The following is a 23,731-nucleotide window of genomic DNA, read 5'->3' as shown; positions in this document are numbered from 1 at the left end:
AAAGACAATGGAAGGACTTTGCCATTTACAGAATACATCACCTGGTGATCCTCCTTAGATAGTGAGGTAAAGGATGAGGCAAGAGAATTCCTCATGTTTTCACCAAGACGGACTGCAGTAACTCCAATTAAATGAGTCAGGTGGCTGGTTTGCACACTGGGTAGCAAAAATACTGTGGTGATTCTACCATTATTTTGTTCATGTTTAAAGGTTAAGCACAGCAGGGTATGTCATAAACAGCACTGCTCCTGCGTTGCTCCACAGTTATCGCTGTATACTAGAAGGAAAACACTCATTAATAAGGGTTTTTAAGTTGCAAACATTTCTGTTCCGTGTGTGCTGTTGCACTGCCCAAGGTTCATCCCATTACCCTCAATCAGTAGTTAAGTCTTCCCTTAGCAGGCATTGATTCTGCATCTGTGTGGGTAAACTCAATCTGTGCCTCTCTCACAGCACTCATCCACCATCTCAGGAGGCCTTTATACTAGTATGTCCTGTACTGTACTATACTGTACCCATCAAACCAACTGCCTCTCTACATAATCATCCCACTTCTGACACCACCTTCGATAGCAAATGGTGAAAAACGGGCCTCCAACCAGGAAGACCGGCGAGTAAAACTTGATGTGGCTCTATGAAACCTTAGTAGCAGAGTACAAGTGTTATCAGATTGGACCCACACTGTTGCGACTTCTATGATTATTCAGTCATACGAATGTTTGGCTCACAGCTGAAAGTTTTGCCCTGCAGCTTCAGCACTTGAGTTTGTCTGTTTGCTTGAAAAACAAATTTAAAATCGTCATTAGGGAACGTAGGTACTCTTGAAGGAGAAGCCCAATCTTCAACATAAACTACTCAACATTACTGACCACACATTTCTGTTCTGCCGATGCTATGCTCAATAGATGAACTGTACTTATGCAGGCCCCTGAGGAAAATGTAGGTTGTGTTTCTCCATGAAGGATTAAGCTGCTATTCATGTTTAAGTACAGGAACAGTAACACAGAACTCAGCTCTGATGAAGCTCTGAAGAAAATAAATTGAGGTCCGGAAATGTGCTCGGGAAGCCGTAGCACCTGGCCGTCTTTACTCGACTGTTTTTGTCAGCATCCATGCGCATCACTGCGTCACTGTTTATTCTCTCAACAGCCAGACTGACTTTTCCCTCACCTCAGATGTTTAGTACACGAAGCATTGCAAAGATCAAAAATTCACATTTCTCTCAGGGAGTGTTGTTGAGCAATAACATGTCATGGAGTAGGTGGTGAGCGAGGCAGAGAGATGCAGAATTGTTTATCTTTTGGCGCACTGATATGAATAATTCAGTGACTCCATCTGACATCATAGGATAATACCATATTTCATTCAGAAATGAAGAAGTTGAGAAAAGGTTTTTTTATCATCTATTTCCCCTCATCATTATTGGGTATTTGTCAGAAAGTTGCACATACCTGTTTTCACATCACATCCCAGGACTGTCAGTCACCTTTCAAGGATTTGGTTTTATTTCTATATTTATTGTTGACATACCTAATCTCTGCGTGCTAGAAAGTTACCTGTCAAACTGCTAAGCATGAACCCTGTAACCTTGACGCTCTTGTGGGCCACATAAAATGACTTGAGTGAGTTGAGAACGTTGACCTATTATCTGATGTGAGCGTAGCGGCCCTGGTCTTGAGGAACACAATACAGTGATCATGTATGCTGAAGTGGTTTAAGAGACACAGCGACAAGATGACATTTGCGGGATTGCTGCTAGAAACACACCATTTTACATGACATTGCTTTTCATTTATCAAAAACTAAAGCAATCCAAAAATTGAAGCCAGTAACCACAAAGGTTTTTTTATTTACATCATTACTATATTAAAATGACTCAAAAATGACAGTTGTGTAGCAGTTTGAACAGCTTCACTGCATCAGTCATTTATGTTGGTTTATCCACCGCCTTCCTCGTCATCCTTTTCCCATCTTTATTTATTTTGTTTCAGACACCAGATCTTCTGAAGGATGGCTATTTTGTTTGTATACAACACTGACAGGGAGCAACACTATTCTGTCATTTAGGAATTTGAGACGCACCCAAATACCAGCTGCTTCTCAAGTCCTTCAACAGCTGCCGAACCGACTGTATGTGCTGATTGTCTAAAAGCAGCATGAAAAGGCTGTGGGAAGAAGTGGGAGCGGGACTCCGGCTGGGGAATATTGGAATTCCTGAGAAGAAAGTGGGTTGAATGTGCAGCTCCCTGCCTTCCATCCATGCTGGGGAAACTCCACCTACTCTGTGTCCCCTGTGTTTTGGTCCCTTGTCTAACATGCTGGCATCAAATGAAGAAAAACAAAAATATATCGACAAGAGTGTAACTACATTGCAATTACTCTTGTGTAACTGCGTGTTGCTCGGTGCCGTGCCATTAGGATTATCACTCAGCCGGTTGTTGCCTGTCATTATACCTGTAGCAAAACTCAATAGCTCATCTATCACCGAGCCATTCGCCGCGGTGAACAATGCCTGGCCGAAGCACCTGAATGTGTCCAGCAAACCTCGTGAGCCTTGAAGAAATGGCAAATCTCTGTGATCATAGCACAGATTCCAGACTCTCTGAATCACAGGCTGGAAGCCCAATTGAGCCAATGAGAAGCTGTAAAATAATTGCTGGGCATGAAGCCAAGAGAGGAAGTGAGACGACAAAAGCTCTCAATTCAACCATCTACTTTCAAAATGATGAATGACGATGAGAACACTGCACTTTTGGACACATCATTTCGTCCGTCAGAGGAGCCTTGTGTGTGCGTAATCATAGACCAACAGCACTTGATAAAAACAACAGCACATCACTCTTTAAAAATAATGCACTGCCATCTGGGTAGTTTTGGCAGAAAAATAATAGGATGAGTGCCATCACCAGTGGCTACTAATACTTGTGCATCAGCCATTGTCTTCCATGCTCCCTTTCAAGGTTTAAAAATATCAGTTGGAAGTCTTGTTGGAAGATTTGCGCGTAGACAGCGAGGGTTTTTGGAGCCGCCAAATGTCACATGATGAACACTGAATGCACGATTAACAGAAAAACTGACAGGGGATGAAGCGTTCAGGTCAGAATTTGCATGCTGACCGTTGTTCAAGATGTCGCTCTTTGTGAGTGGCTTTAAAATGTGTTTTCCAATTTCTCAATGACCAAATCCACAATAAATAAGGTGAATTTATATAATGAAAAGGTACATTTCCTTGTCTAAACTGCTTTGACCTTTTTTTTTCATCTTTTCATTTGCTGCAGAGTTACGCATAATTCAATATACTCACAATAACAGCAGGAGTTTAGTTGTTGTATACATACTTCAACAATTTTGTGAATCAGTCAGTAACACAGTTGCATGCCTGCGACTGCAATATGTGAAGAAAAGTAAACGTCTATCAGGATAGTTCACTCGAAGGCATGTCTTGTCTTAGACTGAAGTTAGCTATCAGTATCTAGCAGTTAGTGCCTGAAAAGACTGATCAGACTTGCAGTCTGTTTCACGTCGCTGCACAGCCTTAGTACATTGCAGCAACAAATTGGAGCCAAAGATAGTTTTGACACAAAAGGAACAGAAAATAGCAGGTAAAACACGACTAGCTTGCGTAGCTTGTTGCTACTTGTATTTTACACATCATCTTCTGAGGCAATGAAGCTTTTTTTTTTTCATAGAAATGTATGTGGAAGATAGTAGATAGTAGATAAATCAAGTGGATGGTGAAAGAGTTGTTTGTTGTTTTCTTACCATTACTTTTCTCTCTTTCCGGTGGGTCTTCAGGTGTGCTCTGCTTGCCGGAGAGTCTCAACCTGCATCGCGATCAGCAACGTTCAAGCAGACCCTGCGAGAAACAGAACTACACGCAGGCCGAACTGCGGACAGTGGAGCAGTCTCTTCTCGCCACCCGTGTCGGCAGCATCGCCGAGCTGAGTAAGTTTGCATTTTCACTGGCCTGGCGCCAAACGACTCATCTTATTAAATCAGTAACGGATGACTTCTCTGTTTGCCCCAACAAACTGGTCACATTTAAATACCCTGGCTTAACATTGTTATTGTATGAATCCTTATGAGTTTCCTTCTGAGTGCTTTGTTTAATCACCCTCATTAATCAGTTTGAATAGCGGTTAGCAAAGGCTGTGGTCGTGAAGGGAAGCACCTTCTTCCAAGAGCTGAAACTGCAATATGATTCACGTGTCTGCCCACATATTTCAGGAGAAATAACCAATTGACATAGTGAAAGTGATGTGCCAATGACACAGTTGTCTTTCAGCTTCTCCCTTCAGGGGTGGCCACAGCGGATCATCCTCCTCCATCTCCCCCTGTCTTCTGCTTCCTCTTCTCTCAAACCTACAAACCTCATGTCCTCCTTCACCACCTCCATAAACCTCCTCTTTGGCCTTCCTCTCCACCTTCTGCCTGGCAGTTCCAACCTCAACATCTTCCTACCAATGTACTGTCTATCTATCCTGTGTACATGTCCAAACCATCTCAATCTAGCCTCTCTGACTTTGTCTCCTAAACACCAGACATGTGCTGTCCCTCTGATCTACTGCTTCCTGATCCTATCCATCATGCTCACTCCAAGAGAGAAGCTCAGCATCATCATCTCTGCTACCTCCAGCTCTGCCTCCTGTCTTTTCCTCAGTGCCACTGTTTCCAAACCATTCAACATTGCTGGCCTCACCACCCTTCTGTACACCTTCTCTTTCATCCGACACCCTTTTGTCACACATCACACCTGACTCTTTTCTCCACTTATTCCATCCTGCCTGCACCCGCTTCACACACTTTCCATCACCCTGGACAGTTGAGCCTAAGTACTTAAAATCCACCACCATCTTTATCTCTGCATCCTGTAACTTCACCTGTCCACTTGGGTCCCTCTCATTCACACACTTGGATTCTGTCTTGCTGCGGCTAACCTTCATTCTTCTCCACCTCTCTAGCTTATCTTCCACTTGCTCCCTGCTCTCACCACAGATCACAATGTCATCTGCAAACATCATCGCCATCCCTGTGACACAGTTGTAATGTTTCAAAATCTAGAATGTTACTATCTAATTAAAGCCAGTGACCACTGACACACACAGCCAAATGTAAGATGCAATAGTCTAGATCATTCCAGGTCAGCAGTTTGGCCCACTTTTATCCTGGAACAAATGTGTGGAATTGAAACATGCCAAATACACCAGCTGTGAAAGAAACTGCAGCGTCTCTGTAGTGCCACACTGCAGCAGCTCAAGGTGAGACTTCAGAAACACCAACTCAACTGACTTTATTTAAAAGTCGGCTGGAGGACGGTGCCGTATAAAGGAGTTTGAATAGCAAATTACTTTTCAAGGGTGAGCAACGTAGGGTCTCCCTGAGGGCATCAGAACTTATTATCGGCACAAATTGTTTCATGTTACTGCAGCCCTACATTAAAAGAGAACATCTCGTGTATCAAGGAGCTGAGCACGGAAAGTTCATTAATAAGTCAATAACTTCAACTTCTATTTCCACAGCAGCACGACTGTAAATGGCCTGAATAAACGCTTCCAGCGCTTATCTCAGGCTGGACAACTTAATTGAGTTGCCGATCCCTCTGCGCTGTCACAGAGGTCTGAACCACACCCCCTGTTCCGCGACAGCCCCCAACATCTTGCTTGAGTTATCTCACTCATCCCCTCAGTCCAGCATGACACGTCACAACCCAGAACTCTTCCGTTACAGCTGCTTTAACACCTGCCAAAGAGTCCCGCGTGGGAAGTCCAAGGACATCATCTCAGAGGCTTTAATCTAATCTGCAAAGGAAGCGCTCCACCTTCAACACCCACACACTCACAGTCCTGCTCCTCATATTAGATCCTCGAGTCCCCTATAGACACGTAACACTTTTACATTAGTTGTGTCTTATGACTGCAAAAAAAACTCATTGAAATGCACTTTGATGATATTGTATTAGCCAGACATGATAAAAACACTATGGCACCGCAGATGTATAGGCATGAATAAAAACAATACATTTATGGTCACACAGACATTTATTTATTTTAGTGATCGTGAGTGAGTCAAGTATTCCGTTTCATTTAGCTAGCTCTGACTTCAGCAAGGCATGTGAGTACTCGTAGTCATAGAATGGCACCAATACCACAAAACCTATGCCACTTTACCGCTGTGCGCAGTTGAATGTCAGTTTATTTGTGTTTGTCCTGCAATGAAACGTGTACAAAAAAAGCATTCTGAGGGAAGTTCTTCAAATAGTATTGGTGAGTACCCAAATGCAAGTACTCGTACACTACTCGAAAAAGCTGGTATCAGTGCATCCATTTGATTTTATTAGAATCCATCCAGAACTTTTCAAACTATTCACCGACAGACAGCCTAGTGAACCCAGATGAAAAATAGTGGAGAAAAAAAAACAAAAACAAATTTCCATTCTTTGTTTTTCTCAGCAAAATACGCACCAGATGACACTTCAGATAGACACAAAATGCTCCTGGTGTTTTGCATCCTGTGATTACGATCTGTAATAGCATTAAAGCACTCCTTGTTGAACTGAAGAGGTCTGCCAGGGGTTGGCATGTGATTTTCATCCGCTGATGCCATTTGCAAAATGTTAGAGGATTTCTGTGAGAGTCAGTGGCCCATAGTCCAGAACATGTGGTTACACCAGATCAGAGTAGATCATTCCCAACGTGTTTCTCTCCTTGAGAACTGCAATAATGTGCCTACTGTAAAAAGGTGACCTCATATGTGTGTGTAGTCATTTCTTTATAAATATATTTAATGAATACAAATATGACACTGCCACATCTTCCCAAAATGTCATTCAATATTACGATTAAAAGCATAACCATGTTCAGGACTAGACAAAAATGTGTGGGGGAAAAATGTCAAAATTGGGCTTGGTTGCACTATTAGAAGCAACCTGCACATCTGCAAAAGTACTGTGTCGCAGATGAATTTGTATTCTACAGCGAGTCTCCCTGGTGGAATTGATCTAACAGCACAATAGCAGAGCCGCTTTGTGGTCACCTGAATGGATGATTTATGATGATTACGCTGATATTTGCAGGAGGAAATCATGTGGGAACGACATGATAATATAACAGTGATTCATAATCCCCCGTGAATATCTCACCTGCAGGACATCGATGAGCGAGAGGATGCATGCGTGGCTTCCTCTCATAAAGCAGTCATGCCCCATTCCCATATCTACAGGTTCAGATGGCTCCAACTGTAATCGATGAGATATCATCGGCGAAACAACAAACAGGTGACTTGATAGAGGCGCAGCTACGCTGCACTTGTCATTTCACACCCAACTTGCTCTGTAATTCATGGATAATTCAACAGGCCTTTTAAGCGCCACATTCATCAACAAATCCATAATTCTGCTCCGCTAAGGTGGAAGAATAACTCCAACGTCCCTTCTCTTCTTGTGCTGCTGATCATGAATCTTGCCTTGGTCCGTGCTGGGAGAACATATAGCTGACGGCGCTCTCACGAGACTCTTCTGTAATGAATGTGGTTTTTCTTTCTTTCTGCTTTAACTGCTATTGTGCTGCACACAAAGAGGCAAGGGGCTGACGTATTATATCCGGGTGTGATGCTGACAAGTCGCTCATCTGTCAGTGTCGCGGCTGTCTTGTGTGCCAGAGAGCAGCCAGTAGGCAAATAGATGGTGAAATGTCATACAGTGCATGCTTCTAACAAGGAGGCCCTCCATCCCGCAACCACAGACCACAGCAAATACACACCACTGACATTACCTTTCTCTGTGAAAAGTACCCACTCAGTGCTGTGTTCGGCAGAGTGTTATGGAATCCCTTCTGGCTAATTTTGGGGATGTCGCCCAGTGACCGCTGGGATAGGCTCCTGCACTCCCCTCATTCCTGAACAGGACTATGCGCTGGTTAACTGAAGATGTATCTGTGTATGTTTTCGAGCAGTTGCACACACTAACATCCAGTTGGGTTCCTACAGAAGACAGAAGCATGTGAGGGTTGTGCAGGACATGCATGAAGACAGTGAGACTGTTCTGCAGTAGGAGTCAGAGATGGGGGCTCTCCGACTTGAACTTGACTCGCTTGTAAGTTGCGCCGCTCAGTGACTTGAGTCATCACTTGGACTTGAGGGCAAAAGACTTGAGACTCTGCACCAATTTCAAACTCATGCACAATATATCCATTCTGATCTCCTTCCCACCTGACACCGCTCCCACGAGCCTCATGTGTAAGCGCACGTGCACCCCCTGCCAGCTGGCCACCCGGCAACACCAAAAGTGGCTGCGCCACCGGCTGCTGTGATAGTCTTCGTCATGCTAAGTCATCTGCATGTGTGGAATCAGAGATGCTCTCTGCTTTCTGAACCATAATCTTCCCATCCCTGCTGGCAACCCATGATGGGAAATGCCCAAAATGAAGGAGATATGATCAGGTACATAAGTGAATACACCCAAAGTAACATTTGCATCTTTCAAACTAGAGCTGGATGAAGCGGACTGGGTCAAACTGTTACACGTGGTTAATAAATAACAAGCTGATAAGGTGCTTTGTTTCAAACTGAGACTGGTTGGTTTCCTTATGGTTAAGTCACTCATGCAAATGTCTCATTCTGATGGATCCGTGAGCTATTTTGGTCATTTTCCCGGACCACCCAAAAGTCAGCAAACATCGTCCTCATACTGCTGAGGCCGTGGAAACAACTTAACAGTTACTATGACTCCAATCTTGAAGTTTCAAATGGACCACACTCCCTAACTCATTCTTAGAAAGAACCAGTACTCTCCCAAGATGATCTCTCTAAAATGTACCATGTAATATTGATAATGGTATATGTTCTGTGCATGTCAGTTGAAATCTAAGGGACCAAAGGACCAAATTAGACGAATATATTATAGCAAAATAGAACTACAATTATCATGAAGAATATTTATTAAAATTGAAATGAGCCCTTCTAGTTTTTAAATTAAATTCAGAATGTAATAAATATTTGAAATCCTCAAAGCCTAGTTTGCCATCAGCCCTGCTCCATTATCCACACCTGAATCTGAGCTCGAGATAATGGGATCACTTCCCACATAGAACCGGAGAGGATCCACGGGTATCAGTTACAACTTATGATGAAAGCCGACTCTCCCATCTTTCATTTGATTTAAAATACTTTCCCTTCCGTGCCGTCATTTTTCCTAATCTCATGCCGCCTGACCCTCCTGAAAGCAGAGGTGATGAAGTGAGGAAAGACGAATGAGTCAAATTTCGAGTTTCAATTATTTAAAGGATTATATTTTTCAAAATATAGTCAGTCAGTTTAATAGGAGTTGAAAAGGATTTCACTGACTCCAACTGTTCGGTGGATGACGTCTCACTCTGTGGTGATTCCTTAGTATCACAGATTGAGCAAGTACTCAAATACATTCAGTAGCATTAAGGCCAAAAATTCTAATCCGTGATGTCTCCTGTTTTAAATAAAAAAAAGTACAACCAACACCCGAGACTGAATAAGCGGCGAGTTAACCTTTATAATACTCACACGAAATAAAATATTGAATGCACCTTTCATTTCCGTTCATACAACAAGAGGCTAAACATCAGGTTTGGCTTCCTCAGTTTTTGTTTTTCCAAGGTAAAAATACAGTTCAAGCATCAAAAGTGCAACCTCTCTTCGGGTCAAATGAGCATACATATTTAGCAGCGGTAAGGTTTGACGGTGGTTTGGAGAGATCTGTCGACTTATATTATACTATATATATATATATATATATATATATATATATATATATATATATATATATATATCATCACAAATCCAACAAAGTGACAACAAAGAGTGAACTGTTTTAGATCATCTCTGTTCTTACAAAGCCAATGTGTTGCTAAACACTGGACCGATCATACCTCACTCAGCTGTTGGTGATGACCTCACAGACAGGTCAACTGAATCAAGCGACTTCTAACGTCTTTAGATTTATTTACAGTCTGCCATGACGAAATCCAAAGCATCATTTTCAAATCACGATACAATCATTTCATTACTGTTTAAAATGCTGTTAGATCAATATATGGCCAACCTGCTGAGCACAGATCGATGTGGTTGGATCGTCGGAATATGAATTGAAACATCGATGCACCGGCTGATTCGTGGCACCTCTACTCTCTGGTGTTGAACAGGTCTGATGTGAAACGGGTGGGAAAGGTTACTGCTGTCATTCTGTCTTACATTGTCGCAAAGCTCTTGAGCAACTGTGTTAGTGTTTGGAAAAGAACAAATGTAATGTTCTCCAGCCTTTCGGAATGCTTTCGGCATGGCTGGAATGCAGTAGGGCCATTTTCCTTATCAGTCTCACTGCAGCTTCAGGAGGACAGCAAGGGCGCGCTGACACAAACAAACCTCTGCGTAATCCTCCGGGCTCACACACCTTGTCGTCTTGCACAAAAGACAAACGCTGGGAGAACCTTGTCGCGCCGTGTCGCTGCAGTAACTACGTCAGACGGGCTTCATTATTGTCAAATGGTTTATCGTCCCCTGGTACCTGCCATCACGTCCTGTCAAAGTTTGTCGTTGCAAAGATTAGATTTCATAAAGCTCAGGAGAAGACAATAGCCTCACGGCTAATTTCATCAGGAGCAGGGAGGGTCTTCCTTGGTTGATATTAAATTGTATCAGATGATGACTAAGTTGCTGCCATCCCCCGCTATGTTCAAGGTCATGTATAAATCACTTTAGGACACGAAATGGAGGAACACTATATATTTTTAATCATCTCTGCTGCACCATATTACTCTTCTTTGTTCACAAAAACTAAAAAAAAATCATAAAAAATGAAAGATGGTTCCGAATTCTTGCCTGTAAACTGTAAATGTGGAGCAAACTTGAGTCCACAGTGGACAGATAACCAGGTTTCACAGGTCACATAACCAAACAGCACACTCCTCATTTCATCCACGTCCCCATTGGTCGACCTCTTCTTCAGCGTATAGCCCACACTGCTCCCTAACTTCCTAATACCCCACACCAGTTAAACTGAAGTCTACATTACTGACACCAAATTACCACTTTCCAAACTTGACAGCTTCTTCCTCAACATTGACAGCTTCTCTGTGCTTTCTTCAACACTACTTTTTCATTCCACTCCCACATCAACAATTTGCCTACTACTAGCTCAGAAACAATAAGACTCCATCCCTCCCTCACTGTTCACTCCATCTTCCCTCTCATCCTCATCATCTTGACTCCTGTGGCCCCCTCCTCTCTGGTCTTCCTCAGAGGTCCTTCCACAAGCTCCAACTTGCCCATTACTGTGCTGCCGGGGTCATCAACACAACCTGCTCCCACCATCACATCACCTCCATACTGTAGCAACTCCACTGGCTCCCAATTGAGCAAAGAATACATTTCAAATTCCTTCTGCACACCTTCAAAGCCGCCGTCCATAACCTAGCCCCTCCCCATGTGCCTGACCTTGTCCACATTACCAGCCCTGTTCATCCTCTGCTTTCATCCTGCCTTCATTCATCTCACAGTCAGCTTGCTCAGCAACATAGTGAGCAGAGTTTTCAGCTGCTCTCTTGCACATGACGTGCAATTCTGACTCTCTACATACTGTCATCTCTAAAATAAAAAACCCATGTGCTCAAAGTACCTTACTCCATCTTCTGCATTGCACACCACCTTTATATTCATATCTATGAATATTTTTATCTGCCATATGTGTTGTTTCATCCATATGTTGCTTTTGCACCCTGTTGGAGATTTTTGGAAAGCTTCTAATGACTTAAATATATTGACAAATGTCATGATCAATGTGGAAATATCAAACTTTAGTCAGACTATTCTGAAGCAGTTACATTTAAATGTAAGTAGATAAGAAAAGAGCTGTATGAGAGGTATGATATTAGCAGGAACTTATGAACTAATGTGATTTTTAAGTTTCATGTAGTTAGTTATAGAATTATTCTCATATACTTTGTATTACTTAAATGAGTTACTTTGCTGAACCACAATGTAGAAGAAAAAAAACTTGAATAACTAGGGATGAGAGTCTATAAACAATTTAAGGTCAGGGGATTTAAAGCTTATTTGTGGAGTTGTGCATGGAACAGTTTGAGAGTTAAACCGTCTATGTTAAGTTCAACAGATGACGATGAAGTAAAACACGGTTGCTTAAACTGCAGACAGGAAAACGTAAGACCCCTTTATCGACCAAGTATATTTTTTGTAGAGGTGGAGGAACTTTTCCAAGATGTAGGAAGGCTGGTGTCATTTGTTTCTTTTTGACATATATGAGTGAATCAGTAGGCTGAATATGACAAATCATATCAAACTAATGATATAGAACCTCAGGTTCAGAGCCAAAGCAGTGGCCTCACATGAATTAGGTTTCGTAGAGCATGATTCAAACTGAGAAACACAGCAACATGGCAACCCCTGAAGAAGAAATGCAGTACGTACAAGAAGAATATGACAGACATACTGAATGGAAGCACCATGGTGATATTTGTTATCGGGTTCATTGTAGGTGTTTGCCATAAGGTTGGTTTTCACTGGGCTCATGCCTTGTCACTGTGAATGTTCAATGGCGGTTCAGCTGGAGAGGATATGAACTGATATGAGTCTCCTACCCCAGAGTGACCTGTGCTCGTCCTCTTTTTACATTTGAATGATGAGAGAATAAAATTCAATCGTCTGAAAAATGTTTCCTGAGGAGAGGGGCCAATGTCCTTGGGTAGAAAGTTCTGTCTTCCATGAGTGCAGCGTTTTTCAACCGGGGTGACACAACTCACTAGTGTGCCGTGAGGGATTGTGGGAAGGTGGGCGATATGATGACATCAAATCATAAACAATTAGAACGTGTTGACAAGCAACCAACGTGAGGAGATCACTTGGATTTGCTCACATTCTACAGTATGTTGATGTGAAGAAGCTGGTGACATGCGTAACTTTCAGCTGCAGCTACTAAAATGTCCCTGTTGTCCTACTGTATTCCCCATTGTTTTTAAGTCATGTTACTCCATTCACACATTCATCACTTCATCTTCCTAATTCAAGTGATGAATGGCGAGTGCCTCGGTCTTAGGAGTATTTGGACACGCTACACTTGCATGTGACGTCATAACCGAGTGTTAAGTCAGGCCCTTGCTCTGCCGGTTTCTCTGCTATGAAATGTCTGAGACTTGGTCGGATTTGAGTTTTGTCATGCATTGATTCGCAGTGTCTCTAAGTGGTTGCTCATTTGTAACAGTCATGCGTTGACAGTTGTCACGTGTGAAAGTGTATAGTGTGAACATCCTCACATTGAGGAGAGAAACCAGGTGGCTATTAAAACGTGAAGAGTTCTGAGTTGAGTGTGTCCAATAAGGGCTAACAGCGTTCAGGGCGGACAGGAACCACGTGCTCACAGGTAAAACCCGGGGAGGGGGTGTCTGCATCTACATCAACAACAACTGGTGTATCAACACAACTCTGGTCTCCAGTCACTGCTGTGTGGACATAGAGTTTCTGATTGTGAAATGCAGACCCTTCTACTTGCCACGTGAGTTCACCAGCGTCACAGTGGTGGCCCTGTACATCCCTCCAAGCGCTGACTGCAAACAGGCCCTGAGTGTCCTCCATCAAGCCATCAGCGATGTGCAGTCCACACACCCGGAGAGTGTCTTCATTGTGGCAGGTGACTTTAACCAGGCCAATATGAAGACTGTGCTTCCGGCCTTTCACCAGCATGTGGACTTCGCTACTCGTGGGGAGAACACCCTGGACCTGGTCTACACCAACATCAAGAAGGCGTACAGAGCTGTCCCTCGTCCTCACCTCGGCTCCTCAGATCATCTCTCTGTGTTGCTGGTCCCTGCATACCAGCCCCTGCTCACCAGAGAGAAACCAGCAGTGAGGACAGTGAGAGTGTGGCCAGAGGGAGCCATGTCAGCCCTTCAGGACTGTTTCGAGCGTACTGACTGGAGCATGTTCAAGGATGCTGCTACGGACTGCAATCAGCAAACAGACGTGGAGGAGTATGCGTCAGTGGTGACTGGCTACATCCACTGGTGCATGGAGAGGGTCACAGTCAACAAGACCATCGTCACTCGCGCCAATCAGAAGCCTTGGATGACGAAAGAGGTGCGTGATAGACTGAGGGAGCGAAATGCTGCGTTCAAATCTGGAGATGGAGCGGCACTCAGATCAGCGAGGGCGAATCTAAACCGTGAAATCCGGGCAGCGAAGCGCGCCCACAGTCGGAAGGTCCAAGGCTTCTTTCAGAATGCCAGCAACACCAGGCAACTGTGGCAGGGCATCCAGACGGTCACAGGCTATAAAGCCTCTCCCCCTCCCTGCCGTGACGACATCAGCTTCCTCAATGAGCTGAATAGCTTCTTTGGAAGGTTTGAAGCTCTCAATACCAACCCTGCGAGGAAAGCTGCCCCCCACTCTGACGAACAGACGCTCAGACTGGACACCGCTACGGTGCAGAGAACTCTGAGGAAGGTGAACGCAAGTAAAGCTGCAGGCCCTGACAACATTCCTGGACGACTGATTAAGGAATGTGCTGACCAGCTGTCCCAAGTGCTCACGGACATCTTCAACACCTCTCTGATCCAGGCGGTCGTCCCTCCATGTTTCAAGTCGGCCATAATTATTCCTGTGCCCAAGAAACCGACCACCACGTGTCTGAACGACTTTCGCCCCGTTGCACTAACATCCACCATCATGAAGTGCTTCGAGAGGGTGGTGAAGGACCACATCGTCTCCATACTCCCCGCATCATTCGACCCGTTCCAGTTTGCGTACCAGTCGAACCGCTCCACTGAGGACGCCATCTCCACTGCTCTCCACCTGAGCCTGGAGCACCTAGAGAAGAAGAACACTCTGGTTCGGATGCTGTTCCTGGACTTCAGCTCAGCTTTTAATACCATCATCCCACAGGACCTGGTACATAAATTGGAGCAACTAGGAGTGGAGACCTCCATGTGCAACTGGCTGCTGGACTTTCTCACCAACAGAACCCAGTCTGTCCAAGTAGGAAGTAACACGTCAAGTGTTATCTCCCAGAACATCGGCTCCCCTCAGGGATGTGTCCTCAGCCCACTGCTGTTCACTCTGCTGACCCACGACTGTCGCCCCAAGTATAGCAGCAACCACATCCTGAAGTACGCGGACGACACAATGGTTGTGGGTCTCATCCAGGACAATGATGAACTGGCCTACAGGGAGGAGGTGCAACATCTGGTGGACTGGTGTGAGACAAACAATCTGGCCCTGAATCTCGACAAGACGAAGGAGATTGTCGTGGACTTCGGGAGATCAAGACACAGCCATGCCCCTCTTTACATCAACGACAGGGCTGTGGAAGTGGTGAGTACAACCAAATACCTGGGTGTGCACATCACAGACGATCTTAGCTGGTCACTCCACACCTCCTCCCTGGCAAAGAAGGCACAGCAGCGTCTGCACTTCCTGAGGCGGATGAGAAGAGCTTCCCTGCCCCCCCCCATCCTGACCACCTTCTACAGAGGGACAATCGAGAGCCTGCTGACCAGCTGCATCACCGTCTGGTCTGGGAGCTGCAATGCATCAGACTGGAAGTCTCTGCAGAGGGTGGTGAGGACAGCGGAGAAAATCACCGGGACCCCGCTCCCTGCCATCAAGGATATAGCAGATATTCGCTGTTTATCCAGGGCACAAAGGATCATCGCGGACTCTACTCATCCAAACTATGCACTGTTCTCCCTCCTGCCATCTGGCAGACGGTTCCGTAGCATCCGATGCAGAACCACCAGATTCAGGAACAGTTTTGTTCCTGGTGCTGTCAGGTTGCTGAACATGGGACAATAGCGGCAATACTGTTTATTTGTTCAATTGTACATCCTCTGGACTTGGCACTTATCTGTTATTATTTTATTATTATTTATCTATCTATTTATTTTTGGACATTTCGTTTGTTTTTGGAAACTGGAGGCCTCAGACCGAAATTTCGTTGCCATCATGTAGTAATATGTTTTGTGCAATGACAATAAAGAAAGTCTAAGTCTAAGTCTAAGTCTAAGTCTAATAAAATGGACATGTTCACCGCATGATGCCAAGTGAAGACAAAACCCGGCAGTAGAGTGCCTGTCGCCATTGACGCCAGAGTGAGTTGTATCACGGCTTTAAGCTTAAATGTCACAGATATTTCCTCATTTAGCTTGGGCAGTACCTAAATAGCTCCAATGAGCAGTTGAGGCAGCGGTGACTCTGCTCATCCATCTGTTTGCCTCACTCCAGGAGAAACCCATTAAAGCCTGTTTGTGATCTCTTTGATACCAACAAAAGAAAGTCATTCAAACAGCAGCTTTACTTAGACGTTTTTGCTTTTGAAACTGTCCAATAGGTTTGAGAAATAGATGTGCTGAAACGAATGTACTTTATGCGATTTAAAACAGACTCATTGTGATGTACATTTTCTCCTCAGGCTGCAGTATGTTGCAAGAATTTTGACCTCCTCATGAGAAAGTCAGCTGCATCTCTTCTGGTTTAACCTTCCACCCTGCTCAGGGCTGCTGCTTTTCTGAAGGCTCAGCTATTAGGCTGGCGTATGGAGCTTACTTATTCATATGCATCACTTGTCTAACTCCATCCTTGTTATCTGTGTGGCACAATGTTTAAATTGTCATGGCAGGAAACTGCAGTTGCTCATGATCAGGCAGAGATAGCTGTTTTATATGAAACAGAATGTGCGGTTTTAATGAAGAATGTGCAGGTTGTGGTGAAAGGCTGTTTATTATGCTTTAAGTAAAGCATAATGTGTTAACCAGTGTTCCATCGCTGGCATACCGCATGAATAGTTCCTGCTCAGACTTCACAGTCGACTGTTCATGATATGGAGGGATGACAGTGCATAGATGGATCGGTGCAGAGCAGTTACAATAGTTCAATTTCAGTTATGTTTTCAGACTGTTTCAAATGAGTTGCCACTAGAGCCGAATGGTATATTGGTATATCTATCAAGATATAAATATGCAAGATATTACTATTACCAGTGAAGTGACGCAGTGTCCAACGTCACTCTTGAAGACGTTATGGATATGTTCAGCAATATGGAAAACAGAGCAGTCAATCAAAAACACAAGTTGCAGGCTCTACTCTTTTGTTTTCAAACATGAAGAACTAGTTTCAGAAATGCACTTTCTGAAACAGTTTCCAAAACAGATGCCTGATGTTTCGATTCGGAAATCTCCTGTGATGTGTCAGAAAACACTAAACTCACACCGAAATAGAAAAGCAGTTTCCTCACAGTTATTTCTTCACTGTGAATATTTATATGAAGAATATTTCTTTCACAAAGCTCCTCGAGTGGCGACGGGCCATTATCACGCAGGATTCCATTAGTTTCTAAAGTCTCCGATTTAGCTGTGATGGCCTGAAACACTGGTTTTGCAACAGATGGGATCTCCTGTGGCTCACCATCATCATGTGGCAAATGTAAGCACCACAATGCTGCGTTTGATTTCCTGGAGAGGAATTCCAGTCGTATAAACAGCAGTATAATAATTTTTGCAGAGTGTTGCATCGCTGGGTGCGATGATCTTAAGGTCAAATCTGTACCTGAGAGATGCCACAAAGAACCTCCATCTGTCTGTCTGTCTGTCTGTCTCATATTCTATTTTGGGAGGTGAGGGGTGATCACCCATATGAGAAGAAAACTGAGATGGAACAGACAGCCTTTAGGGATGTCCTGCGGTCTGTGGTTTTTCCGACGTTCCCTCCTCCACGGGTCAGACTGCAGACAACATGAACAGACCACAAATTGTCCTTGTATTTGTTAGGTACTATCTTATATTATTGATGAGAACATACTTAAACTCAACACAAGCAATTTATATTAATGGCATTAATATTGTCTTCATTCTTCCTGTCTGTTCAGGGTTTTATTTACACCTTTCACTAGCAACAAAATGTGCATGAATCTTTGCAAGATGAGTAAATATTAATCATCCGTGTGTGTATGATCTTGCACGATGAACATGTATTTTGTTTAACATTCAAAATCCTTTCTGTTGTGGCACTGAACCAAAGCACCAGCAAAATGTGTTGCTGTAGTAGAGATGGTGCAACCATTCAACATAATAAACGAAGAGAGAGAGAGAGCATGACAGTATATTTGTATTTATGTATTTTCTTTTTTAAAATATATGGTTTCTGCGACAATATATTCAATTGTTTTTTGGAACAAATCATGTTAAAATATGTTGTTATTACTATATAGATAAGAACAAATTGCAATGCTTTAAATATTTTTGTACTATTCAGTCATGCACACGGAGGGCAACATGTCTAAGGTCTGAGAGAATCAAAATAAACATTGAGGTGCTACAGTATGATGCTCAAAATAAATAAATAAATTATTAATAATAATAATAACAATAATTTTGCATTACTTCAGTAGTTAAGCTGTAATTACATGGAGCAGAAATTTAAGGATGAATTATACACTCAAACTGAATGAGTATTTTTCTTTTGTTGAAGTTCCCCATTGTGGGAACACTAAAGGCCATCTAATCTAATCTAATCTAATGTATATATTCTACTCGCATACTAATTCTGGCAGTTCATGTGAATACCCTTGTTGCCGTCAAGTGAGTACGTACTGCACATGCTTCAGTTGTACTTGAGCAACTTCACAGACCATTTTAAGTTCTACTCCCCTGGAATCGAATTTTGCACAAAAGAAAATCTTGCAGCACGAGAACTCAATGAAGAGATTGCAGAGGTCAGCTGTGGTAGAATCGGGCAACCGCAGCGAAATATTGATGGATAGCAATTTTGAGAAGAAAATACCAAAAAGAAGAAGCCCATGGGTGGAATAGCAGGATGGTAAATGACGGAGGGATTTGGCACAGTGGGACGCACATCGACATGGGAGAGAAAGCAGAAATAAAGAACCAAGACAAGAAAGGAGAAAGACAAGGAATGTTGGATTGATGGCTTGGGTTTGTTATTGCAGTGGTCTCCAACAGGTGACTCACTAGCTATTGGTAGCTTGTCAAGAGATCACTAACTTCAAGTACTGCACCACCTCCTCAAATTAAATGACGGCCAGTCAACTAGCAGCCAGACTTTCCGCTCCGCTATTAGATCTGGTCGAGGGGATCTGCTTGCAGCAACAGTGATCACAGGGGAGTCCTGGAAAAGTTCTGTTTCACATGTCTGAATGACAAGTGTGTGTCTGATTTGTAGCCTGAAGTGAAGCGGTGCTGGCGGCACTCCTCCAGAGACCTTCCTGTGATGGGAAGGGAAGGTTGAGGAGATAAAAACAAGAAAAAACATTCTTCACTCAACTGGCTGAAAGGGCCTCATACGGTGGCTTCTCCTCGACAAAGACCCTGTATTTAAGTACCATGACAAAATGCTGTGGAGTACATCAGAGATAACTTTAGGAACATGCTTTGTGTGTGTGTTGCTCACGCACAAAAGTGTGTGCGACGATGTGACGTCACGTAGTGGTTGTGTTCGCGGCCTCTTGTTCCCCAGGAGGTGATTCACTTCGTGTATCTGAAGACTCATTGTATTTGAACCATTGAACAATGCAACACATCAGACCTTCGCATTTTCCCTCTTCAATCTCATCTGATTCAACCGGGATACACTCTCAGCCCATTTACTGTGCTCGGAAGGACTGATTCATTCATGTGCTTTTTTACCTCTACATTCTCACTCAGTTCCTTTCTTGTCAGATCCTCTGGCGATATTATCTTTTTCCATGTTACTTAATGTTAATCCTCTAACTGAGCCATTCTGAGAATCATCAAAACCCAAAAAGATGGATCCCTCAAGGGTTCATATTTTCCCTCCATCGGGGCTTTTCTCGGCACAAAGGTTCAGGAGAAGAATGTGGCAACAGATATGTTTGCTGTGTTTCGATTCCTTCGTGGATGGTGCTGTGGGTGAAGACCCAGATAAGTCAAATGAACTGAGTGTGAATTTTACACACACATGGTAATAAACCAAACTGCACTGGCTGCGATGACGTAAACAGCAAATGCTTCAACTCAAACATGCATGTCTGAGTAAATCCCCTTGCAGCCTTTCTGGTAAAGGTAACACTGAAGATGATGACATGCCACGTAATTGACTGTGATTAATAACTCAATAGGATTCCTAATGTGCCCCGAGGCCTGGAGCAGAGTCACTTGAATTACACACTGGTGATGAAGCGTCCTCTGCTTTGCCAGGGCAGAGTCGCAGGCCATGATCATATGTCAGACCGTCATGGGCGACTCTTCCATCTCTACCCTCAATTATGGAGCACAGAAGCGATCGAGCTGCGATGATCAGGTCACGCAGAATACTTCAGTTATCGCACAGCTGCCTCAAGTGTGACTGCAGAGTTTGGTTGTCACTCTGGAGGTTTCCCTCCTTCATTTATTCATGTCACTTCTGGGTTCATTGAGGTTAGACGCTGGCAATTTATGTGGGTAATCAGGCGCAATGCCCGCTGGGGTCAGTGCAGTCCACTGTATTAGTTCAGTCCAGTGGTCCGTTGAACGCTTGAGGTTCTGATTGACAACGCCCAGGTCCAGTCAAATCTATTGCTGCACAGCGTCCACTCGTGACAAAGAACGTGGCCCATTGGTTCATTGTCAAACTGACGGCAGGCTCGTCCAATCGGAGCTGGACCCACGGACCTCGCTTCCCCCTGAGACCATGTGCTAGGCCTAAGCTTTGTGTCGTTTAAATGAAAGGTCAGGGATGAGTTGAGAAGTGACATGAGAAAAGAAAAAGTTTCCTGGGAGAGGCAGACTGACACATTTGGTGTAGAAAGTTGGAGGAGGAGGGTGACACAGTGTTTGTGAATGAACTACGTTCAAATCCCACAGAGGGATTTTCCTCTTGAAGCACCAACATTGATCAGTGGTCTGATATTTCACCTACCTGCTTATGATAATCTCTACTTGTCTGTTGCAGGTATGTTCTGTTGGTGGTGTAGTTGTGCTTAGTTCTGTCAGGCTCTTGTGGGCCACACTAAATTACTCGCTGGCCAGATTTGCCCCCACAGACCTCGGGTTTGTCACATACAACTTTGGTGGCCAAACGCATTGTGACATTGTATTAGAGTAGTGACTTCTGTTTTTCTGTTTCCTTCCTCAGTTTCCTCAGACGACTGTGACGATTAATTCAATTGAGATGAAGCTCAAAAACCAAGAGAGTGTTATTTCGATAATGATGTCGGAGTAGAGGGGAGCTGATGTTTTCCTGCCGAAAGTCACAACACTTCATCAAGGAAACAAACTTCATTATCAGTGTGGCTGCTTCGAATGGGCCTCCAATAAGCTGCCCGCGGAGTGTTTGACCACTTTGCTTGATAATGTGATTTTGGTTTTGGCTGACTACATTTGAGACCAAACTGGAAGCGGCAGCACTGGAGGAGACTGTGAACACAATGAGGACAACACTGCAGCAGCGTGAACCCCCAAATGGGATAGTTACTAATCATTCATGAATGATTTCGAAGTGTTTATCACAAGCAAAAGAGTTTAAAAAATGAAAGAATGAGAGCCCTTCCAAAGATATGAGCTGATGTGTTACGGTCACAGCGGACATGTGTGTGGATTTCTCTGGGTTTCCTCCTCAATTTATACAAATGTCAAAAACATGTCTTCTGAAGGCAACTCAACCATCACAGTTTGACAGGCGCAACCACGGAGTAATTCAAACAACATGTTTCATATATAATGGCTCGAAGACTGGACCTGTCTGTTCTGCTGCTGCTCAACACACTCATTTAAAGATTTCTCTATTGTGAACTTCGCCTTCAACTCAGTGAACCTCGGTGCTTTCTTGTCTCAAGCAGAAACCCTGACCTGTCATAAAAGAAGTCTATTTTTTAGAACATGACAAAAGAGAGTTTGAGGGTGGAGGGGATATGTTTATTTGTACACAGTCGGGTGTGAGTGGCAGGTTTGACTTCTTATGCACATAAACCTATGCAGCAGAGCGTTACACTGTGTATATGCAGCATTTTGTCTCAGATCATTATTCTTGATAAACGCCAGGGAATTTGGCAAATCAGGGAGTTATTACTTTCCAAATGTCACCACCGAATATCTGCACTGATATTGAATTTGAAGGACAAAGGCTTCGTCCGGAGTTCAGGACTATTAGAAACTTCCTTGACTATCAGTCACTCCTCAGCCCTGCTGAGCACTCACACAGCTTGAGAAGCTTCCAGTAAAGTCATTGACCTTTTCTCTTCCCGGAGATATCGATGATTCATTGGTAAAATGTGGGGAATGTCTTGTTAAAAGAAGAAGCAGATTTAACTGTGAGACAAGCTGAAACAATACTGTATCATCAGGATGGTGGTCAAGCGATTTCCCATCAGGGGCTCCCACAGTGAGTCAGCCTCCTCCACCTTAACCTTCCTCAATCATCCTCCATGTTCACACCAATCATGACACCCAGGAACCGCACCTCCAGCCCTCTGATGCACTCGTTTCTATTTCTATATGCTTCATGGACATGGTTATCTGAAACAAACTCATGGTCCCGGGCATCAATACTCATAATGTACCATCAGTTCTGTTTAAAAACCTGACTGGAAAAAACATCGGGCAGCAACAATCTTTCACCTCTACACCACAAAAATATATTGTACAAGTACTTCAAGGTGCAAAACCACCAAATAAACTGCACCCTGCTTAAAGCTGTTCATATCGGTCGTGTTTAGCCAGCGATAAGTTGATGCAAAACCTACTGATGGGGATATGGTTTACTGTATCATCAAACAAATATCTTGTGTTATAGTCAAGGTCAAGGTCACAACTTTCAATTAAACAGTGCGTGTCCTAAAGCGTGTCCTAAAGCTCCACTGCTCTATACTGTAGTTCATGGCAGCTCTCACTACTGTCTTATATCCGTCCACAATACTTACAAAACTTATTTTATGATTTCTGATGAAGGCTACTTCCGGGTGGGAAAAACACTCTCAACAAACTAAAAGTATAAAATACTCAATATAGCAGACACACATGACCATTTTATTCAAATTTATTTTAACGTCTTATATTTTTCTCATGTAATATTGTCCAATTTGTTCATTTTTCTGTGTCTAAATGATTTGTAAAATGAAAGGATGTAGTTGATCAAATAAATAAAAAAAAATCTCTGAGGTTTTAATGTGAGGGGCACAATGAGCGTAAGATTCCATTTCACAGCGGTAATTTCCCATTTAGAGAGGAGTGAGTGGGCATGTGTGTATGGCTTAATGTTGTGTGAATCAGTGGGCCTATGAATGGAGGTGTCCTCTACTTCATCACGTGTGTGTCAGAGTGCTGATGTGGGTAGTGGGAGGGAAGACAGGCTGAATGGATTCTACAGAGAATTGATGTGTCATCCTTATGCATCATTTCCTGTGTCTTATATTGAAGATAACAATGACATCCTCCGCTGCAGGTGATCTGGTGTCACGGGCCATGCACCACCTTCAACCACTTCACATCAAGAACTCTGGAAGTGGGACTCCAGTCCACCAAAAGAGCAACACCACGATACACTGGGAGCCGGAGGCCCTCTACACATTGTGTTACTTCATGCACTGTCCGCAGATGGAGTGGGAAAATCCCAATGTTGAGCCCTCAAAAGTCACCTTGCAGACTGAGAGGTGAGTTTACCTGAAACTGCCATCTTGGTTTCTCTTGCCGTCTGTAGGAGTTTGTTCTCATTTTCATTTGAAAGACTATTGCATCCTGAGAAGTGTTTGTTT

At 43.6% G+C, this 23,731-nt stretch overlaps 1 protein-coding gene across 2 annotated transcripts in view; it reads left to right on the top strand.

Moving 5' to 3' along the window:
* Positions 1-23,731, top strand: part of LOC128756824 (ankyrin repeat and BTB/POZ domain-containing protein 3-A) — a 147,100-nt gene that overhangs the window by 94,956 nt on the left and 28,413 nt on the right. For both annotated transcript variants that reach the window (XM_053861547.1, XM_053861546.1), the window contains exons 2-3: positions 3,796-3,945; positions 23,422-23,629. In XM_053861547.1, coding sequence (XP_053717522.1) covers positions 3,796-3,945; positions 23,422-23,629 — 358 coding nt within the window. The remainder of the gene's footprint in view (positions 1-3,795; positions 3,946-23,421; positions 23,630-23,731) is intronic.

Source organism: Synchiropus splendidus, chromosome 4, assembly GCF_027744825.2.
Source record: "Synchiropus splendidus isolate RoL2022-P1 chromosome 4, RoL_Sspl_1.0, whole genome shotgun sequence".
Lineage (NCBI taxonomy): Eukaryota > Metazoa > Chordata > Actinopteri > Syngnathiformes > Callionymidae > Synchiropus > Synchiropus splendidus.
The sequence above is the reverse complement of the archived record's forward strand: the minus strand, read 5'-3'. Positions and strand labels throughout refer to the sequence as shown.